The sequence below is a fragment of the Hippocampus bargibanti genome, linkage group LG20 (assembly GCF_051943395.1).
Source record: "Hippocampus bargibanti isolate YZ-2025 linkage group LG20, ASM5194339v1, whole genome shotgun sequence".
NCBI classification, from domain to species: Eukaryota; Metazoa; Chordata; class Actinopteri; order Syngnathiformes; family Syngnathidae; genus Hippocampus; species Hippocampus bargibanti.
The window spans coordinates 11,206,186-11,225,537 of NC_142753.1; the positions used below are offsets into that span (position 1 = coordinate 11,206,186).

Here is a 19,352-nt window from a genome sequence, read left to right on the forward strand (position 1 = left end):
GTCTGCATGCTGTGACTATAGCAGGTTTTGTCAGGTGATTTTTAAACTCAGCGTTTTTAAAAACGCACATCAGCGGCGTCCTCCAGTGCCAAGGTCTACGTTTTGTTTCTTCTTATTAAGACGAATTACTCTCAAGAGTGTGACAGCCGCCGTGCTTACCAGAAAAGACAAGAAAGCAACGTGACAGATTTATTTATGTATTCTTTTTTTTGGGGGGGGCTGGTTCATTTTTAGAGCGCTATTTTGGCATCTTCAAGGAAACATTCACAGCAGTCAGAGACTTCTACGGGACTCGAGCACCAGGCTGCACCGAGGAAAAGTCACTAAATATTATATCCTCATGTCAGTGTCACATACTAGTACCAAAATTGGGTGTTTGTCATAATAGGATGTATGCATAAAATGAAACTTTTAAGTGACTGTCGATTGTCTTCTTGTGATGAAAAAAAAGAACGTTGTTTAGCTGACTACAGTGATACCTCGGTTTACAAACCCCTTGGCTTATGAACTTTTCAGTTTACGAACGTAAAATTTATACCATAGCACATTTATTATACGTAAAATAAGGTATATTTTGTGTAGTTTTAAGGCTTAGAAAATTATGTTTTATGGGGACCTGGGAACGGATTATTCTCATTTTACTGGTTTCCTATGGGAAATTAATTTTTGGGCTACACACTTTTCGCCTTACACACTCTGTCTGGGAACCAGTTAAGTTCGTAAGCCAATATATCACTTTATGTGTAATCATTGGCACAGTAGCATGTGAGAGCATATCGAAATCCACTTTCATTATCTTCAACGTGCCACTCTTATCGCCCGTTAGGTTCGAACGTGGATCCTCATCGTGGGCTACACGACGGCCTTTGGCGCCATGTTTGCCAAGACGTGGAGGGTGCATGCAATCTTCAAAAATGTCAAGATGAAGAAGAAGGTACGGGAGCGTGCATGTGTGTGTATGTAAATGCATATATAGAAAAATGGGGACAAGAACATTCTACAGGAAGCTGAAACATAAAGTTTCAGGGAATACTTTCTCGTGCCATTTGTTTTCTACGTGGCAAAGAATTACAGTTTGACAACTACCTTCGTCACTACATAAGCTGCGTGCCAGGATCTCTCTGGCAGATGGTTTGTCTGATCTCGTCATCCTCAGAGAAATGATGCCTCTTGACCCCAATCCACAGTTTATTCAGGACACTTGTGAGTTGTAAACGCTATCATTGTGATACGTGAGATTTGGAGCCAGCTCGGAAGACGCAGAAATTAATCAGTGATCAAATACATGGAGAAGACACCATCTTTAAAAGTCTGGTCCGACATTCGATGGATTCAGGTCCGAACAAATACTTTTGTGCATTGGGTGGATCTGTTTATACCCATCAAGTGCTTTCTAATCTTAAAATAGCTCCAACGAAAGAAGTTTAAAGGACAACCGACACCATTTTTTTGTTTCCCAACTGACATCAGAAAAACGTTTTATAGCATCTAAAATACCCAAAACACACATGCTGATATTGTTAGTCAAATGCAAAACATTAATAAAAATGAGTGTCCCAAAATTACTTCAAAATAACCTCGGAGATGGCGAGTTTCAGAAGGTCCCGCCCCCAATACGCGCAGTAGAAGTCATTTGAAGTGATTTTACAAATTATGGACACAACTTGTCAGATTGACCCCAGGTTGTCTGTGCTTCAATTGTGTATTCGAGTCACGAATGTTGACTAAGCATATAACAGCATGACACTTTTAAATATGATAACTTCTTATTCTCCATCTGTGTCAAATGTTTTCACAAAGATTTTCATCTTTATATGATGTCAGGAAGTCATCGACCTGCTAGCTTGTGATAATGTTACAGGCAGCACGATCTGGTTGAGCAACCACCCGGATCCATAAGTCCTTTTAACTTTAACTTTAGGGCCTTAAACCAGACGGGACCGGTCGCTGAGACATCTGAGACATTAGCCAGCCACATTTACGTTATATAGGAGGTGGGATGGGGAGGACACTGGGAGTCCACTAGTCAACCTTCTAGATTGAGTTATTGCCACAACGGGCTGCCTGACCTTTCCTTTGAATGACACTTCCATACCGTCAAACAGCATTATAAATAAAGATCACAAACAGGCCGCCGCTTTCATCCCAGCTAAAGTTCACGCTACAAAAGAGAAGAGCCTTGTGATCTGACGTTCGTCGCTTCACATCTCGAGGGAGATGCATTGGCGGGTCGCCGTTAGCATTTGCCGCTTCATGCAGCGTTCCAGACATCCTCGCCGCTGGTTAATTGCAGCTAATCAGAAGCTGATGAGAAGGTTGTGAGAACCAGCGGGTGTCCAGCGCTCATGAAACTATTGTCTCTTCCGCCCCTCTCCAATCCTCCAACCATGCAGATCATAAAGGATCAGAAATTATTGATCATCGTTGGTGGTATGCTACTGATCGACTTGTGCATCCTGATTTGCTGGCAGATTGTGGACCCGCTGAAACGGACCGTGGAAGAATACAGCCTGGAGGTGGGTGCGCATTTCCATGTTGTAATCGCTACATTTTTGGCTAAACAAAATTCTAGCCTTGGGCTACGCTACCATCTGTGCCCCATTTTGGTTTGGCGTGTTGATTATTTTTGGGTTTGGGATGTGAGCCGCCATAACTTCCCACGTTGATCCCCGCCGCCCGACATTTGCCAGCTTAGATGTGAGACGTTGGCAGCGAACCTGCTGGCATCGATGTGCTTGGCCTTGTTTCTCGAGCTGGAAAAGTGCAGAATAAAAATGATCTTGTGACTTGATCGTATTTCCCAGCTCGACTGCTCCAATGGCTAAAATGCTAACGCAGTTTTGAAAATAATAATAATAATATGATACGTCTGTGTAAGCTCTCAGTCGTACAGGAGTGGTCCATCGATGAAAAGGTTTCTTAATAAAAATTAAAAAAAATAATAATAATCATAATCATCATAATCATAATAATAATATTCCTTTCATCACTTTGCTGCTGTGAAATGTAAATTTCTCCACTGCGAGACTAATAAAGGCAAATCCAATAAATAATAATCAGAAGAAGAATACTACTACTACTACTAATAATAATAATAATACATTACATTTTTAAGTGCCTTTCAAAGCTCTCAAGAACCGGTTTTAAATCATATTCATAACTGGATGAGTAACAAGAAAGCATCTGAAGAAAGAATCTGAAGCCATTGTTTTGATTCTAGAGCAAGGCAAGACGTCTTGGCGTGACGTCACGAACAAGGGGGCGGGACCTTCTGAAACTGAAACTTTCTCAGGTCATTTTGAAGTAGTTTTGGGAGACTTTAAGTCATTTTTATTGGTGTTTTTCATTTGACTAAAAATATGAGGGTATTTTAGATGCTAGAAAACGTTTTTCTGATGTCAGTTAGGAAACAAAAAAATTGTGTCGGTTGTCCTTTAAGTCTTAGAAAATTATAAAGTAGAAAATGATGTTTGATGGGGACCTGGGAACGGATTATTCTCATTTGAATGGTTTCCTATGCGAAATTAATTTTTGGGATACACACTTCTTGCCTTACACACTCTATCTGGGAACCAATTAAATTCGTAAGCCAAGGTATCACTGTACGTGTATAATTGTATGATTATTTTTTGCAACCACCAATGCATCGCCGCTCCCTCCCGCGGGCTCTCTTACATAATGGACGAACTGTCAGGAAAAAGATGATTAGCATTCTGTTGGAACCCTGCAGTCAAGCATCTTCACCCCCTTTTGTGTATTCCCCCCCCCCCCACCACCACCATCCTCGTGTCGCCACGGCAACCGAATGGTTTCTGACACCCGTAACACCGTTGATCCCGCCAGACGAAAATAGCACGTTTAAGGCTTTTTTTCCCCACCTTGTGGGCTTTTGCATGGCAACACACGTGCAGTCAGGATGATGATGATGATGGCGGCGGCGGCGACGATGATGAGGCGCTCAATGACGCGCGCCGGCGGTTTGAAGGTGAACTGGTGCTTATTATCGGCAGTGCAGACGCTGACATCATCTCCGCGCAGGTACACCGAAGGCGAGCTCGCAACGCACGTCGTTCCATCCCGACGCGCCCTCCCCTCTTCTGTGCGTTTCCATTGTGCAATGGCGACGGTGAGTGTCGATTAACGGCGAGAGGAGACATCACTTTAATGACGGGGCGCACGTGCGTGACAGCGTGCTAGCGCATTTTTTTTAGAGGGGGGGGGGGGGTGTGGATTCTGTCTTGCCGTTTTACTGTTCATTTCAATTGATTAGTGTGAATAGCTGGCGAGGAGTGTCATTGCCATCATTTGCGGCGAAATGCATTTAAACGACAAATGGACTGTTTTCCAAGTGTTGATTTCTATTGTGCAAAATTAAAGGACAACCGACACCATTTTTTTATTTCTTAACTGACATCAGAAAAACGTTTTATAGCATCAAAAATACCCAAAACACGCAGTCTGATATTTTTAGTCAAATGCAAAACACCAATAATAATGATTTAAAGTGTCCCAAAATTGCCACAAAATGAGCTCAGAAATGGCGAGATTCATAAAGTCCCACACCCTTGTTCGTGACGTCACGCCAGGATACTCCAGAATCAAAACAATGGCTTCAGAGAATTCAGATTGGGAGAAGATGCTTTCTTTTTACTCATCCAGTTATGAATATGATTCAAATAGTTCTGAAGAGGAAAGCATAAATGGATTCAATCGATTAAAGTCATTCTGTATTAATTCGAGCCGTCTGGACTCAAAAAAAAGAATACAAATTTAATAAAAAATGAATAACAATTGAATAAAAATATACAAATTTAATAAGAATTAAATAAAAATTAAATACAAATTAAATACAAATTAAAAACAAAATTAAACAAAGAAATTAAATAAAAGGTTAAATAAAAAATGAAATAAAAGATCAAATAAAAAATCAGAAAAAAATAAGAAAAAAAATCAAGAAAAATCAATTTAAAAAAATCAATACAAATAAATAAAAAATACAAATAAAAAAGTACAAATTAAACAAAATAAAAAAAATAAACAAAATTAAAAAGTACAAAATACAACAAAAAAAAAAATAAATAAAAACGATTGTTTTGAATTACCTCAGACTCCAGCTGACTTACAGTACTTCCCCTTTAGCTCGTCTTTAGGTAGGGTGAATAAGTTGAATTGCGCTCGGAGGCTATGAGTCTAAAGATGCTCCGTGGCGTTTGGTCACGTGCGGCATTAAGTATTACCGCCACCTCGATGGCGCCGAGCGCAAGCTCGCTTTGTTAGCCTGGACATCAAGCAGCCACTTCGATCAATGCCTTTTCAAAGCTAACTGGGTCATTAAGGGATAACCGCCACCCACCTAGGCCTTTTCTGATCGACCACCTCCGGGGGGGGGGCAGGAAGGACACACAGTCTTTCATTTTGAAGAATGTTTACGCTTGCTTGCCGTGTGCCGCTATTTGTCGGCGGGCGAGACAAGTGTATAAGTGTTATCAGTGAATCACCATGGGGAGGAACTCCGAGGACCAGGCTTGCTTGTTTGTTGACAATCCAGGAGGCTAAATGAGACCACGGAGTTCTGCGTGGCTCAGCCCATTCGAGTGGGTCTGTTGAAAATGAAAGCAGTGATTCCTTTTATGCATTTTCGGAGCTCAGGGGGGTGTATTTTGTTCCAATGCTTTCGTGGTCACAAAAACAGCAGATTACCCACCCGTCACCTTCATGCCAGCACTTTCCTCATTTTTTTTCTCTCCCGTTGCTCCCCCAGACGGCTGTTGCTAAGCAACACATGATTGACCAATTAGAAGTCTTCCAAATGAAAAGCAGTATGACAAGTGCCTGCAGTTACACAGTCAAGGCTTGTATGATGCCGTGTACTGTAAAGGCAGAGCGGTGTGCAGTGAAAGCTAAAAGTGTATTGATGTGGACCCGGTGCACATAACATCATTTTTATAGGCTCTCTTCAATTTGATATTCCACTGCGGCAAAATGTTCGTTACGTTTTTCTGTGTCCTTGACAGAAACGAGTCACTGCATCAAGGTTTTGAGTTAATTTATTGGGAGGTGCGGGGGTCTCTGGGTTCAATCAAAGGTTCGTCGAATGGGTCTCAGGGGTTTGACGGTACCTCTACCATGTACAATACCACTTGCACAATTGTGTTGGTTAAGGTCCCAGTAAGGTCTTAGGTCTGGTTTCAGAATGGTTTACATGTATGCTTGTTGCAACAAAGCCTACTCGGTCTCTGGGCAAATTGTCATAAAGCGTAGGTTACATTTGAATCAAGGTGTTAGACCAGTGGTTCTTAACCTGGGGTCGATCGAACCCTAGGGGCTCGGTGAGTCGGTCTCGGGGGTTCGGTGGATCCTCCGCCACAGAGGTCCACCCCTCAGTCTAGTCTGCAGTTAATTAGGGGACAGTTCAAGTCAAATACTGAGTCCAGTCAAGAGTTAACATTAAATTACCGTCAGGTGTAGCCTCGAGTTGTGGACAAGTTTACAGTTATGTTAGTCATGGGATGCTCAAGTGGTGTGGCACGTCTCTCTGGAATGAAGCACGAGTCACTTGTGATTCATTGTGAATTGACAGAAAGGCGAGTGAGTCAGTTGCTGAGCCATAATGGAATCCTCCAGTTCGGGACCACAGCGCTGATGGATGTGTCTGCTCCCTGATGGAGTGTGTCTCTGCAAGGTTGGAGATGCCCAGGGGAGGCCGGTGGAAAGTAAGATGACGGCTGGATAGATGGATAGGGGAAATGCCAAGAGTCGGAAACCTCGCCTGTGGGGCTAAGCACTTGTGGAGTGGACATTAGGGTGTGTTTGCAACAAGCATTGTCCAATTTCTGTGAGCGAGGAGGTATAGCGGGGCCACCAAGGTCGCCCAATAATGGCGATGATGAGAGCACTTGGCTGCCACTTGAACACGGCCGCTGCCTCAGCAGTGTGAGCTACCGAATACAAAATACATGGCTGTTAAGTGGAGTTCTTTCACACCAGACCTGTCGCCTTGCGCACCCTGCGGGTGATGGCGGAAGGCCGAATGATGGTGGAGGATAAGGAGGCCAATGAAGGAGGATTCGAGCAGGACTGGAGTGGATGAACCAGTAGGACGGAACCTGAAACAATCACACTAGGTCTTTAAATGTGGAGGACAACGGGCCCTGTTCAATTGCGGTTAAAGGGAGAAGGGTGCCTTTGTAGCAGTGTAATCGTAGAAAGCAATTTAACAAACAGTATGTGGGTTCGTGTGTGGTCCAGTTGCAGCAACTCTTAGGGTCCAGTTGAAGTAAAATGGAAGGTCTAGATCAGTGGTTCTTAATCTTGATAGAGGCACTGAACCCCACCAGTTTCATATGCTCATTCATCGAACCCTTCTTCCAATAACTGTGCCTACTAACTGCAGTCTAGACTGAGGGGTGGACCTCTGTGGCGCAGGATCCACCAAACCCCTGAGACCACCTCACCGAACCCTTTGGGTTCGATCGAACCACTGGTCTAGATCAAAAAGAATCATGGTCTTGTTTCGGTTAGGTGTTTTCAGTTGGTTTAGATAACCGTTTCTGGGTGGTTTATTAGAAAATAATTAAATAAATAAAGTTTAGGTACTTGTTTCTGTAAAATTTAGCATCCAGTTCCTGTAAGGCTGTGAGTCAACCATCTGTAAGGTTAAGACCGTCATTACATTTCCAAACCAGGTGTAACGTGCAGCTATAGTAATGTTTAAGGCCAAATTACAGTTCTAGGTGCACAAGGCTTTCAGCTCAAATTCCAGCAACCGCATGGTGGAACCAGAAGAAAGTAAATCCGAGTAGTAGAAGGCGACTGTGCTTATCGATGGACGCAAGTGACAGCTGAAGCGGCATCGCTGTGTGACGGGGAGACGGTGCGAAAAGCGGAAAAGTAAAGAGGGGGTTGAGGGGGGGGTGTCATGGCGTATTATCATCACGCCACGGAGAGTGACGTTGATTAGCGGTCGCCGCCGACAGCGCCAACCGAAAGGTCGATAATTAAAGCCGAGCTGACACGGCGGAGGCTCGGCTCTCCTCCTGCGCTGTAGGCAAACTGTTGCCTCGTTTACGTTACTCGTTCGGATTAATTATTGGGGTCACTTCTGTGATATGCCATCAGATGTGATACTCAATTTGAGATACTGCGCGTAGGATTCTGGTAGCATGTTATCGGCTTGAGCTGCAATTGAGTGTAGGGTCAGAGTTTGAATTTGTTATTGTGACACGGCAAAGTTTTATTTCCAGGTACATGTATGTGATAGTTATTTAATTGAATTGATTGGGATTAGGAAATGGTTGAGTTCACTGGCTTCATCATCAGTAAGGTACTACCTGTCTGTCATTTGCTTTGTGACTCTACAGTCTTTAGATGCAGTACTGGCAGGCTTTTTTTTTCACAATAGCTCCCCTTCTTACGAACCACCGAGTTACGAACAACGGTACATACAAACATTTTTGCGGGTATGTCGAAAAATGGTATCGCGTGCCTTTTTTCTGAGTCGTGGTTCTTTCCGCCGCAAAAACCAACGTGAGGGGGGCTGTGAGAGCTCTCTCTCTCTAACATATGTAGTATTAGGAGAAAGGAGAAGTGTTCCCTCTGGATAAACATGACAGTCGGTAGCAAGACAACAGAATTGGATCTTGGCTCAAACTGTGTTGACTAACAATGCTTAAAAAAGGCTATCTATCTATTATATCTATGTCTATATACATGCTATCTATTTTCTATCTAGCTGGCTACCTAGCTATCTGTAAAACAATGTATATTTTGTGTAGTTTTAAGGCTTAGAAAATAAGAAAGTAGAAAATTATGTTTTATGGGGACCTGGGAACGGATTATTCTCAATTTAATGGTTTCCTATGGGCAATTCATTTTTGGGTTACACACTTCGCCTTACACACTCTGTCTGGGAACCAATTAAGTTCGTAAGCCAAGGTATCACCGTACAGTATAACTCATAAAAATAGACAAGATTCCAATTGGAAACGTCTCGCTTTGGAACCTGATGTCCTGTACTTTCTCCTCTGGGATGGACGTGTGGTGCATGGATATGTGTGACAGGAGGCTTGTTCTGCTCGACTATATATAACCTTGTTGCAGCAGTACTGCAGTGAGGTGTCGGGTTGTACCAATCTTCATGGACGGCGATTACACACATCTGCGGTTATCTACAAAAAAATACAGTCACGAATGAGCAGCTGTATTTATATGTAAATCTCAACCTTCTAATCAATACCTTTTTATTATGCGTGGACAAGATCATTTTGGATAAATACAGTCAAATCAGGTTGGGTTTTGTGATGCCCCAGCTATCGATTGATGCTCGTATTAAATCTGCTGCCGCGTCCTCACACTGAGATTCATGTGCCTGCATGAGACTGATTGGTTGCGAGGGATCGATGAGAAGGTGGTAGAGCGAGGACAGAAACAGAATATAATTGATGAGGAACTAGATAAAATTATAGCACAGAAAGCACTTGCAAGGGATCATTCCTCAAAATTGTAAAAGAAGATGGTTGTGTTCCTCATCAAGTGTTTAATGCTGACTAAACCGGCCACTCCATTCCATCAAGCCATCAACGACCATCACAAAGGTAAATAAAATGACTTTATTATATAGTGCAGTTTATTTCTTTAATTATAATACCATAGCACATTTGTTAGACATAAAATAAGGTATATTTTGTGTAGTTTGAGAATGAGAAAGGAGGAAATTATGTTTTATGGTGTCCTGGGAACTGATTATTCTCATCTTAATGGTTTCCTATGGGAAATTAATTTTTGAGATACACACTTTTCACCTTACACACTCTGTCTGGGAACAAATTAAGTTCGTGAGCCAAGGTATCACTGTAATCGCTATCCCCTTAAGTGATTTTTTTTACACACTAGGTCCTGTAAACTGCAGCCTAATTTCATGGGGCTGAATTCCGCACTGTATTAAGGCTTGACTGCGCCTTGTGGCCTCAGCATAAGGTGTCGTGTTTGCCAGTTCTGAGCATTAGATATGCCAAGGGACTGTGTGTGAGTCACCCTTGCTTGCTTGTATGCGTCCGTCGGTGTGTGTGTGTGTGTGTGTGTGTGTCCGTGAATGCCTGTAGAGGTGTTGGCGAGGCTGTCAGCCAACGGTGCCGCACTCGTTGTGTCAGCTCCCTCAGGCGGTCAGCGATGCTCCTATCGCATAACTGCATCCGGGCGCCACCCGCCACCTTTGTCACCATTTGTCCAAAAATCCCCACACCGCACTCGACTTGTGCGCTAGGGGTCAGCGGCCGTTGCACTTGTTTTAGTGATGTGTCATTCGCAAACGAGCCGGTTCTTAGAACCGGATCTCTGAAGTGAACAAAGAGAGCCGGTTCCTAACAAAGGATATAGGACAAACTGACTTTGTTTGTCCGATATTCCTGTATGCTAGTTACGCAATCCATGAACTCAAGGAGAAAATTACATGCCATATTAAAGATCCCCCATGTATTGCCCAGTTCGGCGCAGGATCGGATATATCGATAGTCCGGTTATATCGATAGTTTTTCCGACTCCCGAGAATATCGATATAATGAGACTTTACTGTATGCTAATATGCACGACATACAGCACAGATGAAATTACTGTCCTCTCGGACCCAGCGTGCAAAGCACTTATAATGACTTTAACAAACATAATAAACACGAAAATGCCAATTTCCTTGCATTTTGTTTTGTTAACATTGATTCTGCTGACCTGAATAGTAACCCAAAACAAAAACTGCTCATAGCAAAGCTTAGCAGTAACATTATTAGAATCATTTTTGTGCTGTTTTTCGGGGTGGGGGTAACGAAAAAGATTTGCGGTCTGCGCTGGGATTTTAATACCCGCCATCTCCGTCAGTACGCCGCAACTCATTAGCAGTATTTTCACTTCACTGGCATTTAACGCCTCGCCGCAAATGCGGCTCAGCTTGCCCGCCGACGCTACACAAAGCAAACAAATGGCGGCAACTTCACGGCCTCGGGCAGTTAACGCGACACGTGCAGATGGAAGGAAGGCGCCGCCGCTGTGGAAAAACGTACAACTAACGGCGAGCGTGAACAAAAAAGCAAGCCCTAGCAGGCTGCGTTGAATTTGCATATTCAAATGAGCGCTGCTGTTTCAGGGTTACCCGCTTACACTCATGACGCCTTCAACTACTCATAAATCAATGAAGGCACTTCCATTCTGAAGCCCGGGGAGCTTCACAATGCTACTTCCTGTGGACACCTGCATGCATGCGTCCATTTTTTCGGACTAGTGTGACTGCGCTGCCAATTGCTGGCCTCATTTTTAACCCACCTTTTATTTATTTATTCATTCATTCATTCATTCATTAAACATGAGACTAATCCGTTCCCAAGTCCCCATAAAACATAATTTTCTCCTAAATAACTAAAAAGTACCAAAATATCTCACAAAATATAAATTAAAAAAACATTTTGTAATAAAAACAAACCCAATAAAATTGATGGATGGAGAATAAGAAGTTTTCATATGTAAAAGTTTCATTCTGTTATATGCTTAGTTAACATTATGTGACTCGAATACACAATTGAAACACAGACAACCTGGGGTCAATCTGAGGTCAACAGACACAGCTTGTTAAATAATTGTCATCTTCATCTAGGAGATCTGGCCTTGGACAGAATTTAGGACTTGGGAAACTCCTTTCTCACCGAAGTAATTTAAGGCTTGAAACTCCTTCACAGGAAGAGCTCATTAGCCAGGTTACAAATGTATCAGTTCATGGAAAAGACAATGTTTTATTGCTTACAGCTGTTCGCGCTTAGAACTCAAGAGGTGTGGTATACTAATCAAGAAAGCGATCTTTTACGAATGTATCACTTTAATTTGCATATACTCTCAATCAATAGCTGTAGAATTCAGACGTCTGTCATGAATGGCTGCGTCTCCTGCCGGCAGTAAAAAGACAATCTTTCTGGGTCCGAGTCTTTGTCCACAGTGTCCGATCGAACATCTCTGACAACAATCCATGTTGATTTTTAAGCATCGGAGCCTTGGAGGAGGTCCGTTCCGGCTCATAATTTCCATTCTGAGCCGGCATTCCTGTCTCCTATCTTGAATTTATCCCACACCGCCTTGCTCTCTTATCCCATCATCCATCTCCATCCTCCCCTCCATTTCTCCTGTCACTCCCAGCCAGGCTCATCTAAACTCTTCTCACGGCCTTCCTGTCACCGACCTAATGCCGTGAGAAATGACAGTGGACGGCTGCCTTTTGCCTTCCCGCCGTTGCCTGGCAACGCTCTAGACATTTCCCGCCTGTCGCGCCGCGATAGGCATGCGAGCCTAATGAGCGTTATAACTCATTTGCTCTCGTGGTGTTTTTTGTTTTGTTTTATTTTGAAGGGGCGTCTGCAGCAAGGCTGTTTTGCACATCGTCAATAAACAAACAAATCCGCCGTGGTTGTCAGCATAAAAACTCACAATGACGTGAATGTGTTTAGAATAAGGGACTGGAATTTTAGTTAATAGCACCAATCACATGTGCATAATAATAACAATACAGTAAAGTCTCGTTATATCGATATCGGATATATCGATAGTCCCGGTTATATCGATACTATTTCTATGCACGCACGGAGAAAACTATATGCAAACAGGGTCGGATATATCGATAGTCCCGGTTATATCGATATTTTTTCGGACTCCCTTGAATATCGATATAACGAGACTTTACTGTAATACATTTCCTTAATAAGCACCTCTCAAAACTGTCAAGGTCATTTTACAGTCACAGGATAAATTTTCTGTGGGTGAGTAGTGGCAGCCACATGCGCCAGCGTTCACTCAACCCGGAAGTAAATAGATAGAAACCGAGTTAGCCAGCTAGTAGCTAGCTAATAGATAGCCAACCGAAAGCTATCTAGACAGCTAGCCACCTAGATAGATATATCTATAGCTAATAGCTAGCTAGCTAGATAGGTAGTGAATACACTGAATGTCACTATTAAACACTCAGCTAATAGATAGCTAGATAGATAGATAGCCACCTAGATAGATCTATAGCTGATAGCTAGCTAGATAGATAGTTAGCTAATACACTGAATGTCACTATTAAACACACGGATAGAAAGCTAGCTAGCCAGTTAAGAGATAGCTAGCTATATAGCTAGCCACTTAGATAGATCTATAGCTAATAGCTAGCTATCTAGATAGTTAGTTAGCTAATACACTGAATGTCACTATTAAACACACCGATAGAAAGCTAGCTAGCCAGCTAGTAGATAGCTAACCAGATAGCTAGATAGATAGCTAGCCACTGAGGTAGCTATATAGCTAGCCACTTAGATCTATAGCTAATAGCTAGCTATCTAGATAGTTAGTTAGCTAATACACTGAATGTCACTATTAAACACACAGATAGAAAGATAGCTAGCCAGCTAGTAGATAGCTAATACATAGCTAGATAGATAGCGAGCCACTGAGGTAACTATATAGCTAATAGATAGTACTGTATGCTTTTTTGATACTTGCACTATGTACAGTACTTTTTATGAAAGATTTTTTCGCAGTAACACATTTCAGTCTTCTGACATTTCTATGATGCATCGAATACTTAGTTTTTATCTTTTCTCTGCCCGTTTCTGTCCGTATTTGTACTTGTTACATTTTCCCCGCATTGTCCGTCTGATTGCAGGCGGACCCTCACGACAGAGACATCGCGATCCGTCCCTTCTTGGAGCACTGCGAGAGCACCCACATGACCATCTGGCTGGGAATCGTCTATGCCTACAAGGGCCTTCTGATGGTACGTCTGCCGTCAGCAGCAGGCGCAATTGGCGTCGCTTCCAAACGACAACTCTCTCAGCGCTTTCCTCTTTTGTTTTGTGCAGTTATTCGGCTGCTTCCTAGCATGGGAGACCAGAAACGTTAGCATCCCCGCCCTGAACGACAGCAAATACATCGGCATGAGCGTCTACAACGTGGGCATCATGTGCATCATCGGCGCCGCCGTTTCCTTCCTCACCCGAGATCAGCCCAACGTTCAGTTTTGCATCGTGGCGTTGGTCATCATTTTTTGCAGTACCATCACTCTCTGCCTGGTCTTTGTTCCCAAGGTCAGTCGTCGTTTTCAAACGCCACCGCCGAGCTAAAATGCTAATGCGTCACCTTTTTCATAGCTGTCGATGAAAAGGTTTCTTTAGCCGTCATCTTGTACTTCTTTGAAGGTGTCGGACGTTTCGCTTCTTATCTAAGAAGCTTCGTCAGCAAACTAAACTCTTACTGGTAGTATATATGTCCCACTGATTACTTCTAGTGTCCTGACTGACGACTGACCTGGTAGAAGTAATCAGTGGCGCCGCAGGGATTAGTCCTCTGCTCCCCCCAACCTGAGAGCAGGGACCAATCATAGCAGAGTCTTGCTGACGAAGCTTCTTGGATAAGAAGCGAAACGTCCGACACCTTCAAAGAAGTCCAGATGACGGCTGAAGTAAACTTTTCATCGATGGACCACTCTGACGACTGAGAGCTTACACGGACGTATTTCTCACAGCTGATTACCATGAGGACCAACCCGGACGCCGCCACGCAGAACCGCAGGCTCAAGTTTACGCAGAACCAAAAGAAAGAAGACTCCAAGACCTCCACCTCGGTTACCAGCGTCAACCAAGCCAACACCTCGAGACTGGATGGCCTTCAGAACGACAACCATCGCCTCCGCATGAGGATTACTGAGGTGCTTTTGATTGGCCGTGACAATCTCTATCTATTTGAGTTACTTCCGGGTTGAGTGAACGCTGGCGCGTGTGGCTGCCGCTGCTCACCCACACAAAAACGGATCCTGTGACTGTAAAGTGACCTTGACAGGCTTGTTATGACTCTTTTTTTTTTTTAAGTTGGACAAGGAACTGGAGGAAGTGACCATGCAGTTGCAGGACACCCCGGAAAAGACGCCGTACGTCAAACAGAACCACTACCCGGATGCCAACAACATCCTCAGCATACGCAACTTCACTGACTGCAAAGGTAACAAATCAAATAGACTTTGGATTTTTAGCGCCAAATTACGTCAGGGTGTCATCAAATATGAGATAAAAAAAAAACAAAAATCTGTAATTTTTCAAGATAAAATAATAAGTAATAAAAAGTTGGAATATATAGCAAAAATAGGACCAAATATTTGTCAAAATTAAAATAATAATAATAATAATACTTAATATGAGAATAAAATTAAAATGACAAGTATTAAAAGAAACAATTGCAAATGTTTTTCAAAATAAATTAAACTTGATTAAAAAATGATAAATATTAATAATAATCATAATAATACTTAATATGTAAATACAATTAAAATGAAAAGTAATACAAGAAACAATTCCAAATGTTTCCAAAATAAATACATTAAACAATAATAATAATAATATGATATATATGATTATATATATGATTCTGAACATTAAAATGACAAGTGTTACAAGAAACAATTCCAAATGTTTTCCAAAATAAATTAATTAAACTTAATAATAATAATAATAATAATAATAATAATATGATATATATGATTATATATATGATTCTGAACATTAAAATGACAAGTGTTACAAGAAACAATTCCAAATGTTGTCCAAAATAAATTAATTAAACTTAATAATAATAATAATAATAAAATAATAAAAATATGAGAATAACATTAAAATGACAATTGTTACAGGAAACAATTCCAAATATTTTCCAAAATAAATTAATTAAACTTAATAATAATAATAATACTTAATATGAGAATAAAATTAAAATGACGAGTGTTCCAAGAAACAATTCCAAATATTTTCCAATAATAAATAAATTAAACTTAATATGAGAATAAAATTAAAAATGACCAGTATTAAAAGAAACACTACTTTTGCAATTTAATGTCTGAATTTTGCACCCAAAAAAGCAACGTTTTACTTTGAAAAAAAATCAATCAATCAATCAAAGAATAATCATAATGATAATAATAAACCACAGTTATAATGTGAAAAATAAATCAAGAAAAGTGGAAAAGAAAAATAATGTAAAAACGTATACATTCTGGATTTTGCTTCATCCAAAAAATAATAATAAAAATGATAATAATAAAACTACGATGGGGCTGCTGAATCCTGATCATATTTTTTTGCCTCAATTGTTTCTGTTCCACTTCCGCACTCACAAAAAAATGTGAATAAAAAAAACATTGCATTCAGAGCGCAAAAAAAATAGATTTTTTTTCAATGTACTCAACCACCACTATTTCTAAAACCCGCCTCCATTTTGTGTTTCCATGGAGACGCCGACCGTAGCCTGCTGAAGAACCACCTGGAGCAGAAGCCTCAAGGCCAGTGGGGCTCCATGGACCCTTCCAGAATCACCAGAGGTCCCTTGGAGGATATCAACTCTCCTGAACAGTAAGATTCCCTCCTTACACCCAAATAAAATCCACCATGTAACAATTCCTCAACGGTTGCTATGGCAACAGCCACCCTGCGGGATCTCCTCGCCCACGTCGGACTCGTCGCCGCGGCTTCTTTCCCCCCCCCCTCATAATTCATGAGTGCGTCGCATGGTTCGTCATGCATCATTTACGGACGCGCCGCCAACAGGCGCACTCGCCAAAACGCAAGAGTTTGACAGGTAGAATGTCGGCAAGAGGCTTACTTACGTAAGGCGGCTCTGGAAATAGACCCAACAAAAAAACACTGCTGGATATTCCCAACCGGGTTCGATGAATGTTTGATTGGGCGCCGGAGAAAAAAGAAGGAAAAGGAAGAAAAAAAAAAAAAACAAGGGAGGAGATGGATTTTTCAATCCGTAACAAGGCAGGCAAAATATTGTGGCGTGGTGGAAAAGTTAAAATGATAAAGTTTTAATTTTTTTGACAGAGTACAGTGCAAAACCTCAGCTTACGAACTTAATTGGTTCCCAGAAAGTGTGTGTCAGGCGAAAAGTTCGTCTGCCAAATATTTATTTCCCATAAGAAACCATTAAAAATGAGAATAATCCGTTCCCAGGTCCCCATAAAACATAAATTTCTACTAAACAAGCCTTAAAACTACACAAAATAGACCTTATTTTATGTATGATAAATATGCTATAGTATTGTAATTAAAGAAATAAATTGTACTGTATAATAAAGTCGTTTTATTAACCTTTGTGATGGTCGTTGATGTAGTTGCCTCTTGATGATATCCGAGTACACTTGCCGTGCTTTTTCGGCGATAACACCCTCACTCACACTGTCCCCTGCTAGCTGCTTTTTGTTAATCCTGCTTTTTGTTTTTCAACCTCTTCTATTGCCTGAGATCGTTGCTTAGACAACACGGTTTAGAGTCACAGGATAACTTCTTCCTGTGGGTGAGCAGCGGCAGCCACACGTGGCAGCGTTCACTCAACCCCAAAGTAACTCAAATAGATAGCAAGCTAGCAAATAGATAGCTAATAGCTAGTGAATAGACAGATATTAGCTAGCAAATAGATAACTAATAGCTAGTGAATAGACAGATATTAGCTAGCAAATAGATAACTAATAGCTAGCAGATAGTTAGCTAATATCTAAGGAATAGACAGCTAATAGCGTGCAAATCGCCAGCTATCAACTAGCGAATAGATAGCCATTAGCCAGTGAATAGATAGCTATTTGTACTTGAGACGTGAAATAAAATGGCTGACCAAACATTGAACACCCCTAAAGATACCGGCCACCCCCTCTTCCGACACATTGCGCCCGCCAAGGCAAAGCGCAGCGGCGGTGTCTTATGTTATGCTAACACAAGATTTAATTTATCTAGCTAGCTCGCTAGCTATGTTGCTATATCGCTATCTCGCTTGCTAGCTATCTCGCTAGCTCTTTAGATAGCTCCCTAGCTATATTGCTATCTCACTCACTAGCTGTGTCGCTATCTCGCTTGCTAGCTATCTCGCTTGCTATCTCGCTAGCTCTCTCGCTAGCTATCTCACTAGCTATGTCGCCAGCTATCTCGCTATCTGTCTACTGTATCTATTTGTCCATCTATCTATCTATCAGTGTATGTATTTATTTCTGTATTTATTGATTGATTTTGTGTGTGTTTGTGTCCCCAGCATCCAGCGCCGTCTGTCCTTGCAGCTTCCCATCCTGCACCACGCTTACCTCCCATCCATCGGCGGCGTGGACGCCAGCTGCACCAGCCCCACCGACAGCCCCGGGTCCAGCCCGCGCCACAGACACATGCCGCCCTCCTACCGGGTCATGGTGTCGGGTCTGTGAGCCACGTCCACTGACCGCGCCTTCACCTTTACAGTACACACACACACACACACACACACACACACACACACACACACACACACACACACACACACACACACAAAACACACACATGCACACAGCTGTCTTTTTGTGTGTTTTTACAGCAGACTTGACTGCAAGCATCCACGCGGAGGAGAGTTTAACGCTCTAGCCTTAAGGGTTTGGGTTCTTGCCCCCCCCACCTCTCACGCCACAAATCTTGGTGACGTTTGTAAATATCGTTATGGGATGTCGATGGCGGTGCAGAAAGCGACAATGTGCTACGCGTGACAAATTTTACAAGCATTATGAGTTGATCATCTGGATTGGAGCAAAATTACAAATGTACTCCTCATTTGGATACAGTCAAACGTCGGTTTTCGACCATAATCCGTTCCAGAAACCGGGTCAAAAACCGAAACATTTGCCATTATAATCAATGTAATCAAAATCTGCTTTTTTTAGCCAGCCAACAGCTAGCTACCTTTCTATTTGAGTTACTTTCTGGTTGAGTGAACGCTGGCGCGTGTGGCTGCCACTGCTCACTCACAGAAAAAAAAACTGATCCCGTAACTGTAAAGTGACCTTGAGAGTTTTGAAAGGCGCTTAGAAATGAAATGTATTATTATTATTATTATTATTATTATTATTATTATTATTATTATTATAGCACGTTGTACATGTACTAGCCCCCCCCCTCTACTTTAATAATAATTATAATACATTCATTTCTAAGCGCCTTTCAAAACTCAAGGTCACTTTACAGTCAGAGGATGGTTTTTTTTCTGTGGGTGAGCAGCGGCAGCCACATGTGCCAGCGTTGACTCAACCCAGAATAACTCAGATAGAAAGCTAGTCTGCCAGCTAATAGCAAAAAAATGAATAAAAATATGACACCATACTTTGACAAAGTGTGAATTGTCACAATCATAATGTTTCATAGAAAATTCTGAATGAAACGCAACATTTACAGGATGAAAGTTGTCATTTTGCAAGCAAAAAAAGTAAACCAAAAAAATCCATAACTTGTCCCACATCCACTACAAAGACCCCAAAAGTTGTTTCAGCAAGCAAATATGCCTTCAAGGCTGAT

At 41.9% G+C, this 19,352-nt stretch overlaps 1 protein-coding gene across 2 annotated transcripts in view; it reads left to right on the top strand.

The window, feature by feature from the left end:
* gabbr2 (gamma-aminobutyric acid type B receptor subunit 2) overlaps positions 1 to 19,291 on the top strand; it is a 56,993-nt gene extending 37,702 nt beyond the window's left edge. The window contains exons 12-20 of one of the 2 annotated variants that reach the window (XM_089023460.1): positions 827 to 934; positions 2,394 to 2,516; positions 13,670 to 13,780; positions 13,866 to 14,090; positions 14,528 to 14,710; positions 14,871 to 15,000; positions 16,283 to 16,400; positions 18,073 to 18,271; positions 18,385 to 19,291. In XM_089023460.1, coding sequence (XP_088879586.1) covers positions 827 to 934; positions 2,394 to 2,516; positions 13,670 to 13,780; positions 13,866 to 14,090; positions 14,528 to 14,710; positions 14,871 to 15,000; positions 16,283 to 16,400; positions 18,073 to 18,238 — 1,164 coding nt within the window. In that variant the 3' untranslated portion in view covers positions 18,239 to 18,271; positions 18,385 to 19,291. Of the gene's footprint in view, positions 1 to 826; positions 935 to 2,393; positions 2,517 to 13,669; positions 13,781 to 13,865; positions 14,091 to 14,527; positions 14,711 to 14,870; positions 15,001 to 16,282; positions 16,401 to 18,072 lie in introns of both variants that reach the window. The other variant, XM_089023459.1, reaches the window with a different exon arrangement.
* The last annotated feature ends 61 nt before the right edge of the window (positions 19,292 to 19,352 follow it).